The sequence below is a fragment of the Sturnira hondurensis genome, unplaced genomic scaffold (assembly GCF_014824575.4).
Source record: "Sturnira hondurensis isolate 20B ecotype Veracruz unplaced genomic scaffold, ASM1482457v3 Scaffold0016663, whole genome shotgun sequence".
Taxonomy (NCBI): domain Eukaryota; kingdom Metazoa; phylum Chordata; class Mammalia; order Chiroptera; family Phyllostomidae; genus Sturnira; species Sturnira hondurensis.
Window position 1 is genome coordinate 13,907,062 of NW_028089294.1, and position 13,286 is coordinate 13,920,347.

General features: G+C 52.9%; 1 protein-coding gene across 5 annotated transcripts in view; it reads right to left on the reverse strand.

The window, feature by feature from the left end:
- The window catches only part of TOGARAM2 (TOG array regulator of axonemal microtubules 2), a 46,427-nt gene that overhangs the window by 2,419 nt on the left and 30,722 nt on the right, over nt 1-13,286 (reverse strand). For 4 of the 5 annotated variants that reach the window (XM_037066851.1, XM_037066850.1, XM_037066853.1 and 1 more), the window contains exons 15-19: nt 11,668-11,785; nt 11,216-11,310; nt 9,514-9,706; nt 8,409-8,625; nt 2,197-2,283 (exon numbers count right to left, since the gene is read on the reverse strand). In XM_037066851.1, coding sequence (XP_036922746.1) covers nt 2,197-2,283; nt 8,409-8,625; nt 9,514-9,706; nt 11,216-11,310; nt 11,668-11,785 — 710 coding nt within the window. Of the gene's footprint in view, nt 1-2,196; nt 2,284-8,408; nt 8,626-9,513; nt 9,707-11,215; nt 11,311-11,667; nt 11,786-13,286 lie in introns of those variants that run through there. The other variant, XM_037066854.1, reaches the window with a different exon arrangement.

A 13,286-nucleotide genomic window follows, 5' to 3' on the forward strand; every position in this document is an offset into this window, starting at 1 on the left:
TTACGTCCACCAAAGGGGGAGGGGTTCATGTGCCCCCATAGAGCTCCCTTCCCTGTCCTGCCACAGCGGCCAGACTGGAACCCTCTGCCTTCCACAGTGGGGCATCAACCCTGCCCACCTGAGTTCCACACGCCCCCTCGACAGGCAGGGGGAGGTCGCCTGGCTGACAGGTGGGTCTCTCAGGGTGGCAGAGACTTGACAGCAGCCCTTCTGGGCGTCATCATGAGGAAGAAAACCCATTAAACTTAAGCTTAAAAGGCAGCTGAAGTAATTAGCAAAAGATTTACTCCTGGTAAGCTGTGCTATTATTAGTCCGCACCTTGTGTCAGTTGAAATTTTTCTATGTTCCTGGCTGACTCCTGGTTAACAAAAGAGCTACATAGAAACAAACTTTTGCTCTTGCAGTCTCTTGGAAATAGGTGGAAAATACCTACAGTAAGTAGATACGCAATCTAAAGTGAGGTACCCACCCACCTCTGGGGCTCATAAAGGACCTACGGAAGTACAGGTAGGCTTTCGCCCAGAAAAAACTGATTTTGAGCAACAGAAAGGGTTCCTTATCTGGTACCCAGGGTACTCTCAGTTCTGTGGCCCCTGTCTCCCCCCAGCGCACCCACAGCATGGCGCCGTGACTGCACTGTGGCCCCACCTTGCCTCACTTGCTTCACCTGCTTGGGGAAGGCCCGGAAACTGAACAGGAAGTGAGGGCCACTCCAAGGTCACTGAGAGAACCGAACCAGGACAAGCGCCAAGGCCAGGAGCAAGAGAAGGGCAGTGAGGAGCTGGGATGATGCCCCCTGTCAGGCAGCAGGTGCTGGGCACCTTGAGGGCCCAGTGCTGTGGGCACTGGCTGGGCCAGCACCGTGGGGGATGTGCTCTTCAGAGGCACACGGAACCAGGCAGGAGGGCTTGGGGAGAAGAGAGGCAGAGGAAGTGATGTCAGAACCAAGTGGGCATTGCTCAGGGAGAGGAATAAGGATGGAAAAGGTCTCTGCAGGCCGGGAGCCACACGTAGGCAGGCCGAGGTCAGAGCATGGCCTCTGTGAGAAGGGCAGCGTGCTGGCACCTAGGAGGCATAGGCTGGGGCTGCCCAGGGCAGAGCAGGGCACTGAGGTTGAGGGCTTGGCTCTGCAGCCAGGCTCCCAGGGACAAAGCCTGGATACTTGCACAGGGACCTTGAGCATTTAACCTTTCTTCCGAGCTCTGTTTTCCTTATTTCTCCTAAAGGGGTAATTATGGAACCCACGCCATCCTTCTGGGGTTCTTGTGAGGAATCTGATCCAGGACCTTCAATTGGGGGTTGGGGAAGGGGGCAGAATCTCAAGGGCCAGGCAGAAACAGGCTCTGTGGGCCACTCCAGGGAGCCCGGCAGACTGCTGGGGAGCCATGAAGTCATCAAGCAGGAGAATGGCATGATCCATCCGCACTTTAGGGGCCTCCGAAGTCCGGAGGACAGACTGCATTCTGCCTCCTTCCTGGATGGGACCCTCCCAGATGGGGCAGGAGGCTTTCGGCAAGCAAGACAGATGATAAAGCCAATGTAAGTAACCTGCTCTTAGGGCAGAGTTGTCGGGTGGCAAATGGGTCTGTCCCCCCTAAACTGTGTCCTTTCCATGCTGCCATCTCAAGCACTGTGGGCAAAGGTCTCAGTGCTGGAATGAAACCCCTCGAGGCCAGTGCTGCAGACTCGAAGCAGACGTGAGCTCAGAGCCGGCTTTCCTCGGCTGAAGCTTGAACGGGGCAGAGTGGGCCCAGGCTGAGGCCCTGCCCGAGAATAACACTGTCCTGGGCACCTGGCCAAGGGCTCGAGTGGGGCTGAAACCCAACCCAGGCTCTGCTTGCCAGGCCGCACTTGGCGAAGAAGAGGCAGCTTTGTCAAACTGTCACAAGGACAACGCTGCTGCTGACCCGAGCTGTGGACCCACAGGCGGTGCCTACCCCGGAGGGGGAGGGCCGGTGGAGCGGTGGCAGAGAGGAAGAAAGGCATCGGGTTTCTTAGGAACCATTTTGGGCTTGTAGGAACCTGCTTCGTTTGTAACAAAACCAAAGATCATCTTCTGGCAACGTGGCGACGATCTTTGAAAACCAGACTGTGAAAACTTTTTAATGGTCTGGAACTACTGGCCAGTGGAGAAGAATAGAGGGCCCAGGAGGTGGTGGGGGGAGTGGTGGGGGGAGGCAGTGAGGGGCACTCACCTGACAGGCGGTCTGTGACGTGGAGCATCGCTCGGCCACTCAGGAAACGCACCCGCCCAGCAAACACGGGCAGGAGGCAAAGGTTGTCTGAAAGAGACAGACAGTGTCCGTGGCCGTGATGCTGTGGCCCAGCAACGGCCTGGGCTCAGCGCCAGGCTCCAACAACGCCTACTTGGGGCGGGGGGGGCCTTTGGGGAGCCGAATTAGTTTTCCCAACTCACAGAGGGGTCACTTTAAAAAGTGAAGGTGCAGGGGTTGTGTGGGGAAGAGTGACGTAGTTGAGCAGCCCCAATCAGGCCTCCTCTCCTCCCCCAGACCTCCTATGGCTTGTCGGTGCTCCCTCAAAACTGCTGTGAGCTGTGGGGGCAGAGGGCACGGAGGTGGAGACAGAGATGGAGAGATGGACAGATAATAGAGGGATAGATAGATGATCCTCGATTGATGCTAGGTAAGTGATTGATTGAGACATAACAGACAGATGGTAAATAGACAATTGATAGACGATGGATGATAGAGACAGACAGATGGACATAGACGTGGGTACATAGATATAGTTGTAGGGGAAACTGAGGCACTGAGCTGTGGTCACACCAAAAGGTAGATAGAGATAGATGATAGATAGATAGATAGATAATTGATACATTGGTAGACTATCATTTTGACTGTCATGGTCAAAATGTATTTCTCAGGGCTGTGGCTGTGGAGTCTGGGAGGTGAGGGGGCCTCACCAGAGTGGGGTCCCAGCAAGTGCGTCCTGGGGTCCCAGGAGCTGACCCTCTCAAGGCCAGCTTTCTCTTTGCAGGGGACAGCAATCGGGGGCCCGCCTAAGGGATCTTGTCCAGTGAGCTGCACCCTCACTGACTTCCCGCGCTACTCAGCCTTCCCATGCTTGTACCATTGAACTTTCTTTTTCCACTGGGCAACCATTCTAGCTAAGAGCTAATTCTGCCTCCCTTGCTCTCTCCCTGAGACCTGTAAGGTACACAGAGGAGAAAACATTCATCTCTGCTGCTTACAGAAGCTCCATCCAGAAGGCAAGAGCCTTGAAAATAATTTTTGCTGGGAGATAAAAGAGATACCAGCCTCTAGAATATTGCAGCTTGCAAGAAGTGGTCTCCAGGTGTCTTGGTAAAGCTGTAATTGTATAAAAACGGGTTTTTGTATTATCACCAGCACTACTGTGTGCCAGTGCTTCTATGCCTGCCTCCCTGCACCCCACCCCCATCATCAGCCAGGAGCTCACCTCTGAAAACAGAGACTTCTCCCCCTGAAGCAGGAAAGAAGGAAAGACTTGGGGAACACTTAAAAAGGCAAATGCAGCAGACACCTATGCTGTGCTGTATTCCCATGGTGCCCGGCACAGCACAGGTGCTCAATAAATGCTTGCAGAGTACAGGGCAATGTTACCGCAGAGAGATGAAGTTTGCCCAAGCACCTGCCCCCAGGTAGCTGTCCTCTCTTCCTCTGGCTAGTTTTACAGGGAAGTGTGTGCACCTACCCAGTCACAACCAGGTTTCGTAAGTGGCAAGAAAGCCTAGAGAATGAGGACATGGGTCCAGAGTCCAGGCTTTGCCTGGGTTTGAATCCTGGCCCTTCCACGTTTTACCGTGTAATGTTGGAGAAGTCACTTACCCTCTCAAAGCCTCAGTTTAACCATCTATAAAATGGGGATGATACTACCTTCTTCATAGAGCTGCTGTTAACATGAGTTAACACAATGCTTAAGACAGTGACTAGAGCATATAATTACCACATGAGTATCAGCTACTGTTGCTGCTATGACTACTGTTACCCTAAAACACTCCAGAAGCCCAGCACTCTTCATGGTGGGGAGATCAATTAAGAGGCTGAAATCTAACTTTTGAAGCCTTCAAATCCGTGCTCCACTGGCCTAGCCCTGGGGGTTCAGAGGCTCTGCTTCTGCACCACAGGGAAGCCATGACGGTCTTGGCACTGCCCACACCAGCTCCAGTAGGACCCCACAGGAACTGAATTCAGAGCCACGCAATGGGGAGCACTGCCACCCACTGGCAGGCCAGACGCTTTGCCTTCCCCGGGCCTCGCCTCCCTCTTTGTACTGGGGCGGTGGAGTCCAGGGGCCTGACACCACCCCCCATCCAGCTGACCCCTGAGGCCACAGGGCCACACCCTCCTCGGGCTCCTGGGAGACCAGAGTGGAGCTTTAAAGAAAGTGTAGAAAACGTGGTCACATGTGGACACCAGCAGCAAAGAAACTGGAATCAAACTCCACTCCTGACAACAAGCTTAAGATACCGTATGATCTCACCTATCAAAACAAACAAGCGAGCAAAATAGAACCAGAGACATGGAAATAAAGCACAAACTGACAGTAACCAGAGGGGAGGGAAGGGGATAACAGAGGAAAGGAGAGGAAGGGTCATTAAGGAGCATGTTTAAAGGACCCATGGACAAAGCCAAAGAGGGGTAGGATTGAGGGTGAGAGGTGGGGGGTGCAGGTATGGGGGTGGGGAAAAGTGGTGGCGGGAAAACGAAGACAACTGTACTTGAACAACCATAAAAAAATTTAGAAAAACAATAAGCTTAAGAGTTATGATGTCACACTGCAGTGAGCTCGGTAGGTTATGATGTCACACAGCTGAATGCTCTGTAGCCACCGAAAGGAGGTCTGTTCATCACAAGAAGAAACTGGGAGCGATCCCCTAAACGGAAAATATAAGCTGTGGCGTCGCCGAGCTGTGAAAAGTGGCTCGGCTGTGTGATTACATGTGAACGCTCGTGCTTTGCCCTAAAAAAACCAGGATGCAAATTCAAATGTATAATATAATCACAGCCATGTGCACAAATAGGCACTGAAAATATCTGTAATGAAAATGCCAAATTTTGCCAATATAATAATGGTTTGTTTTAGGAGTCAGGACTGTTTTTCCCCCTCCGGATGCTTTGCCTTTTTTATTTTCTCAATAATTAATAAGTATACTTTTACAGTGGTGGAAAGTATGCTTTCTATGTTTAAATGAACTGGAAAGACTACACAATAGCCTGGGACATTGGGTAGAACTGAATGAGAGACCCAAAGTCAACACTGCACTCACATCACAATTTTTAACCGGGGAAACCTGTGTGCATGTGGACCCGAACCAAACGACGGGAGAGGCGTTTTTCAGCAGCTGGTGCATTTGAGGGGCACCATGGATGAATCTGTAAATTCTGTTAACAATAGAATGTTGGGCATACGATTTATAGAAGGTAATAAGCTTAAAATCAAAGAGAAAAGAGCCAAAGTAGATCGGAAGTCACCCATTTCTGAGCTCATCCACTCTCTCCAGCCCTGGCCAGGGGCTGTGATGAATTAAGAGGATGTTGAGCGCTCGGAAGCCTGCATGTAGCGGTCCGACCCAGAACAGGCAGGCCGCTGGCAGTCTGATGTTTTCACTGGTGGAGTTTCTCCTGTGACTCACCTGGTCATGGAGCCCAGAGAACCAGTCAGTCAGCTCGTGAACTGCCTGGACACCTGGACAAATGCCCCCAAAACCAGAAGGTCTCAGTGCTGAATAGAGAAGGTGCCACTCCAGCCTCACCCCTGGAGAGGTGCCAAGGCAGGCAGGGACAAAGGGCAGAGGTCAGGGAGCAAGGTGCCCAACGTGTCTCCTTCCTTACTAGTCCCCCAAAAGGGGGCATGGGCAGAAATTCCCCTGCTCTGTCAACCAACATACTACCTGTCCCTAAAAACCCCCAAATCTAGAAGAGATGTGATAGCTGATGAGCCAACTTTATCACTGACTTCCAGAATGAAGAGGGATCTTAAGGCGTCACCTGAGAAGCCAGCCTCCCAGTTTGGCTGTGCCGTCTGGACTTTGTGCCCGAAGACGGTCTAGGCTGGCTCTGCTCTTGACCCGCCTTGGCCCCCACAGAGCAGGAAACAGCACAGCGTGATGAGCTGTTGCTCTGCGACTTATCACATCGAAGTGTTTCGTAGCATTTCAGATTCTCTGCGGCGATCTCTCACCGGGCATGGCGGGGCAGGCTTGGGGGGACGCTCCCTCTGCTCAAAGGGCTCCAAGCCACTTCCAGGAGCGGCTGCGGGGTGCCAAGGGTCCCCCAGGAACCACTAGGGCCACCAGGCTCAGCCTGGGTGACATGGGAAGGAAGATTTACACCCCTTCTCTTCTGTCCCACCTATCTCATCTCTACTTCTACCACCCAATGCCCCAGGACAGTGGGAAGTTTAGTTACTTGCATCCATTTCACCCTCTGCAGCCCAGGTTTAGAGCATTCCAGACATGAGAACCATTTCTGCAAAGAGTTTGTGTCTACCCCTGGCACATCCTGGCAGTGGTGAATTCTCCTGGCTGGAAACTTAAATCCCTTCGGCTCTGACCTATGTGAATATAGAAATTGGCTCGTGACTTCACAGTTAAGAATATCTCCAAAACTACCCTGGCTGGTGTGGCTCTGTGGATTGAGCACCCGCCTGTGAATCGAAAGTTTGCTGGTTCAGTTCCTAGTCAGGGCACATGCCTGGGTTGTGGGCCAGGTCCCCAGCTGGGGATGCATGAGAAACAACCAAAAGATGTATCTCCCATGCATCGATGTTTCTCTCCCTCTTTTTCTCCTGCCTTCCCCTTCTCTAAAAGTAAAGAAATAAAATCTTGAAGAAGAAGTAGCTGACAGCTGGCCCAATGACGAAAACAGAAAAAAAAAAAATACCTGGAAGAGAAGAGTTAAAGGCTCCTCCCTCCAGACAAAGGCGCTTATCCTCTTCAAATAGCTAAACCCTGTTTTGCTTGGTGTAGGTTTCCTCAATAAATCCAGGTCCTGCAGTGATTTACCAAGAGCCTTGGTTATTGGCAACAGCAATCTCACTTACCCACAGCAGCACTAAGAACAAGCAATAATTTAGAGCTGGATTTATATCGTTTGTTCTACAGCAACAAACCCAGCAAATCATAACTTCCCTCTGAGATGAAGAGAGGAAATTGATAATATTTATGGACTCAGGAGGTGGAGGAGGACCTGGCCAGGCCTCTGATTTGTGACTGAAGCTTCTCCTGGAGGCTCCAGCCAAGGACACGGTGCCATCCCAGCCCCAGGGAGCTGGGCTCAGGCCAAGTGCAGGGATGAGGTGGCGGGGGGGGGGGGGGGGGNCGCGGCAGAGGGAGGGGTGGGGGGGGGGGGGGGGGGGGGGGGTGCCAGGCCAGGTTCTAGCCTCCCTGTGGGGATGCTGTGTGGGTGCCAAAGACAGGACGTTGCTCTGTGCTCACCAGGACATACAGCAAGCCACAAGGCAAACGAAGATGGTCCTCACAGGAGAAGCGTTCTTGCATCAAGGCAAGACTGGTTTGCAAGAACTGGTGGTTCAACTAGTTGGGACATAATTCTTCTCATGAACTACATTCTCACGGGGGCTGTGAACTTGCACTTCAGCCTGTGTACTCGATACAGTAAATATTACTATAAAGAACCAAGATGTGATACTGCAAAGCCCATGGGGAACTGGGGGGTTGTCCCCTTTCCCGATGTCTCTCCCATACTTCCCTCCTGTTTTTCTTTTCATTCCTCCCCACCCTGACTCCAATGTCACTCCCAACCCCTCATGCCAAATCTCTCCCACTCGAAGCTCTGGCCCCAAACAACTCCCCTAAAAGGCAACTCTCATCTACTCCACACTCAGAAAGCCAATGGAACCCCAGCCTGACTCCTGTGCCAGACACTCGAGGTAGCCTGCCATCCAGGCCCGCCTACCCATCAGCTTTGTCCTCTCCAACAGGCTTGTCCGGCGGTCTCACCGGCACCGTGCCTGGTCCCCATACATGCCACATGCACTGCTACCACCTCTACAACTAAGAAAACTGCGGACAGCTCTTCCCGGCTCCTTCCTGGCAATCCTGACCTGTCTTCCTTCAATACCCCGTGGGCGCTGTGTGACCTCGGGGGAGTCATTTACATCACCTGCACTAAAGGAGGCAGGACTACCTCATGCCCACATGCCCTCAGCTTCCCACCATCTATGACACACAGGTGGATGTGATGTGGACAACTTGGCAACCAAAAACCTCAGAGGCCCTGGGCTGCCCACCCCGCCCTACACAGCCTCCGGGAAAACGCCGAACCAGTGCCTTGCACTGCTCTGCAGATCCCCAAGCAGAAAAGGTGGGTCCAGCCCAGGGCGGCACTGGGGAGGACGCCGGCAGCCCAGCAGAGCCAAGCAGGGGCCAGGGCGGGAGGCTCACCCAGACTCTCAATCATGGCATCCAGTGCGGTCACAGCGGCAGCATAAATCCCTGCGTTCTTGGAGTTGAGGTTGTCTGCAACCGCGATGAAGATGGAGAGCAGCATGGGGTGTAAGCTCCCTCTGAGAAGGGGGATCATCTTGGCGAGGGCCTCCAGCGCCCACTGGTTCACTTTCTTGTTGGAATCCTGAAGCCTTGGGGTGAAAGCATCAAAGACCTATTGAGGAAACAGAAGCCAAGAGCCCGTGGGAACCCAGGCTGGGCAGGGGTCCTGCAGCCCAGCCAACCACCCTCAGCAGGGCTCTTGCTGTATCTGCACAGGGGCCATCCAACCTGCGCCGGAGCATTCTCAATGAGAGAGTTCGCCTCCCCAAAGAGGCGTGGGGAGGGGGCGCAAGAGGGGAGAACGACCATATACTGAGCACTCATTGTGCGCCAAGTTCAAGAGCATCTTGTTAGGTACTTGGCACTCTCCCGTCCTGGAATGATCTTCCTACCCGTGAGGCATGTGTTCTCATCCTCACTCTACCATTAAAAGCAAAACAAAAACTAAGCTCGAAAGAGGTTAAACCACTTGCCCAGACCACATGACTTGTAAGAAACGTGAATGGAAACCCAGGTCTGCTGACTTCATGCCTGTGTCTTAACTGCTCTGCGCTGTAGCTTGCCTGTTGGCAGCCTCGCCCCTGCAAGAACCGTCTGGTTTCCAGCCTGTGAAAGGGCTGTGCCTGCTCCTAACCCATCCTGGCCCCGTCGCCTGGCCAGCTGCCCCCAAACACCATACACGTACTAGACCAGCACTGGGCCTTGGCCACAGCATCCTTCACTCTGCCCTCCTCCTCATAAGTCTGCAAGAAGGGCAGGAGTCGCCCAGGACACCTCCGAGCAGTCCCAAGGTGCCTGGCAGGAGGCAGTGCCCTCACCCCTTCAGCCACTTCCAAGTAGTCTTCGAGTGTTACCCTGGCAACGGGATAGCACATGCTTGTTGGGCTCCCTTTACCCTGAAGGGTCTGGCACAATGTCTCACCCTGCTCAGAGTTTTCCAAACTGAAGTTGCACCCAGGGGGACAGACAGGTGGCAGGGCAGGGGTGGGGCGGTGCTCACCTGGACCAGGTTGGCAGTGATGAGCTCTGGCTTGGCCTTGCAGTGCTCAAGGAGCTGCCCCACGCCCTCCCTCCGAGACTGGTAGTCCTTGGCCTCCAGCAGCCGTGTCAGCTCTCGCAGCTGCTCCACCATCTCCGAGCCACCCCGCTTGGAAAAGCGCAGAGTCGCCAGCCTCGGGCCATTGGAGCTGAGCCTAAGACAAAGGGGTCTCTGACCTGGGCAGCTCAGGGGATGGACACACCTCTCGCCCCATGCTCCCTCCCACAGACAGGTGGGGCTGGAGAACTCTGGAAATCCCTTTCCCTCGGGGACAATATGGTTTATGGAGCCCCAGGGGGCAGAGCTTTCTCTTCCTGCCTTTCTCTTTTCAGAAGACAAGTGAAGCTTTGAGTGAGGGGCTGGGAATGCACTGAAGGATAACTGGGGCACAGTTCATTTAGGGATGGGGGAAGATCTTGCCAGGTGCCCGAATCCTGACCCCTGGTTGTTGAGGCCCTGCTCACAGTGCTCCAGTAAGTAGGGAAATGATTGGAAGCCCCGTTGTCTTAGGCTGGGATCACATGTGCATGGCAGCCCAGGCCAGGTCTAGCTAGCACAAGAGCGTCTCCACCGGGAGCTGGGAGCCCCACCCCAGCTCAGAGCCTGCGCCGTTGAGCTTGTGCCCTACACCCCAGCCCCACCCCACAGGGCCCAGCGTCATTCACTCTGTCACTCATTCCCACATTCCCCATTTTTGCCTGCTGAGTGCCAGCACCATGCTGGGCACTGAGGACAAGGCCGTGAGAGAGACGGTCTTTGCCCGAAGGGCTCACAGACAGACCAGCTAAGTCAATGGGCTGACAGAGGACTGAAGAATGGGGATGACCTGTCCACCCAGAGCACAGGGGGACACTGTCAAAAAGAGCTTTTGGGAGAGGGTGGCAGGTGAGCTGAATCTCATGGCATCTTGGAGAATAAGTAGGCATGTGCTAGGTACAGACGGCCCAGTATAAGGCAAAGAACCAGCAGAAGCAAAGGCACAGTAGGGCAAGAACATGGAGGGGCCGTGCCCATGGGGATCACTTGGTCTGGCTAAGAGGAAGTGTGGGGGAGAGAGCAGGAAGTTACTCCTGGAGAGGTGGGCGGGGCTTCCCTGGGGCCCTGGCTAAGGAGTTCAGATGTGGTGCTCCGGGAGTTTGCGTTTTAGGCACAGGAGAGACCTTTAGTTTCCTGCTTGGTTCCTGACTCCTCCTAGCACTGCCCTCCAGCGTCTCAGCCCATTCCTTGTCATCTGCCTTTGTCCCAACTCTGCCTGTGAGCTAGTCCCAGGCCAACTGCTTTTCTGGCTAAAGGATCTGCCGATCCAAGTGAATGGAGAAATGCCGAGTTCCCACAGGTAGCCTGGCTGATGACACGTCCCACCAACACTGGTGGGATGGCACCCCCTTTCTTTGGCCATGAGTGCTGGAATGCACTTCCACTGACACAGGCTCTTCCACTTCCACTTCCACTTCCACAGGCTCTTCCACTTCCAGTAAGCCCAGGACGTGGTCTCCCCAGGGTCTGGGTGCGGGGCACATTCTATAAATACTTCCACTAGTACTGCAAACCCAGCTGGGTCTCAGCTGTAGCCTAGGTCCGCCCCCCCTTCCCAGGGCCACTCCGGGTTGCCTTCAGCAACAGAGTTGGCCATGGAGCCCTATAGAGACAAGAGTGGCCGTACCCGTCCTCACCAGGCAGCCCGTTCTCACACACCACCAGACTCCTGGACACCTTGCGGCCTCTGGCAGATGGCAGTTCATCGCTGTCTTCTAAGCCCTTGAAAAATACACACAGAGCTCGAACCAAAAGGAGTAGCCTCTGGGGAACTGCCAGACACTCCAGCCTAGACCGTGACCCCTCCCACCTGGGAGGGCCTCCTCAGGCACAGGGAGTCAGTGCAGGGGTCGAGACCACCATTGCATAGATGAGACGATGTGGAGGTGCAGGGACCCTCAAGGCACACAGGTGGTGAGAGCGGAACCAGGCTGAGCAAGGGGCAAGTGAGTCACACGACCTCTGCTGCTGGGAGTCAGGGGTGACATAACAACCTCTACAGTACAGTCCCCACCCGCTGACAGGCAGGAGGCTGCCGGCTCATGCCAACCAGCGACCCGCTCCCACCCACCAACTCACCCGCTGTTTAATGGCCGCCATGACCTTCCGCAAGTCGTGGGACGGAAGGGACTGCTTCAGAAATGCATCAAACTTCGTGTTCGACATCAAGGCATTCACCATCTTCCGGCCATAAAACCTGCCCCAGGGAGAAGAGTGAGATGAAGACGCAGCCACAGAAATGCATCCTAAACGTGCTGCACAAGTGCACATAATGTTCTAATTACAGCAAGAGTTTCTAATGCTTTTTCTAATTATGACAAGAATCTTTAACCTGTTAAAAACTAGATCCACGAAAAGTTAAATGCCGCTCACGCTCCCATCATCAAGAGAAAAACCCACTGTATGTTCTCACATGTTTTCTTAGAGTCTTTCTCCATGTGTACACAGTTAATATCAGAATGCATATACAACTTGTATCTAGCTCTTTTCACTTTATCACTAACCATCTTCCCATGTCACCCTTTTTAGCTGGTATATAATATTCCATTGGGTGCCCATATTCAAAATGTACATAATTTTTTTTCGTATGGGACACTCAGAAGTCTGAGGAAGGGTGCAAGTAGGGCAACCTAAAAGGAAGTGGTAAATTCTATCTGGTGAGAAGGGGTAGATGGGAAAGGAGTCAAGGAGGGCTTCATAAAAGAGGTGACCCTTGGGTTGGTACTCAAAAGATGAGTAGGAGCTCACAAGTGGACAGGATCAGGGAGTACATTGGAGGAGGAAGACAGTCTAGGGTCCATACGACAGCCTGACACATCAGCAGGTGTGTACCTGCAGAAAGGCAGGCAGAGACTGGACTCAGACAGAGTAGTCTGGAGAAGAAGGTCGGACAAGCTTAGGGAGCTGGGAAGGAGTTGGGCTTAGCCTGCAGGCAATGGCAAGCTGAGGAAGGATCCGATTTACCCTTTGACCAAAATGTCTCTGGCAGCAGTGTGGGGGATGGGTCTTTGGGGATAAGCCTGGGGCAACGTTCACTGCCTTCGGTGACACTGCCTCATGCGAGGAGGCGGCCCTTCCACCTGCCATCTCGGGAACAGATGGAACATCACTCGTGGGTAGGGTTCTTCTTCCAGTCAGGTAAAGTAGTTGGTGATGTCTTTGCAAGGAAACGTGGAATTTTGGTCATTCTTTCAATGACAAATGTTTGAGTTAACATCTAATTTATACCCTGTTACTCTATCTCCATGCCTTTGCTCAGAGGCAATAACTTTTCATTTCAATGCTGAGTAATGGTGTAGTATTTCTAAGACATTTTAAACAGCAATTAAGGTCAACAATTCCTCACAGAGCATCCACGGTGACTTATTAAAATAAATATGAAAAGCTAACAAGTAAAGAAAGGCTCATGGTGTAGTTCCTACAGTAAAATTTTAATTCAAAGGTTTACACCATGAGGTTTGCAAATGTGCAGATAGTAAAACCTAAGTCATAACTGCTCCCTGGTCAATAACAGTGACTTGCCTTTGGTTGTAAGATATTAAAATGTGGGGAGGAAACATGTGTCTTAGAATCAATGAAGTGTGAAATTCCCTACTCTGCATCTTAGACGACTCAGTAAATAACAGTGACTTTTCACAATAGAGGGAACACAGCTGAAGAAGCAGGCTCGGAAGAAGACGATGAGTCCATTTTGGGGC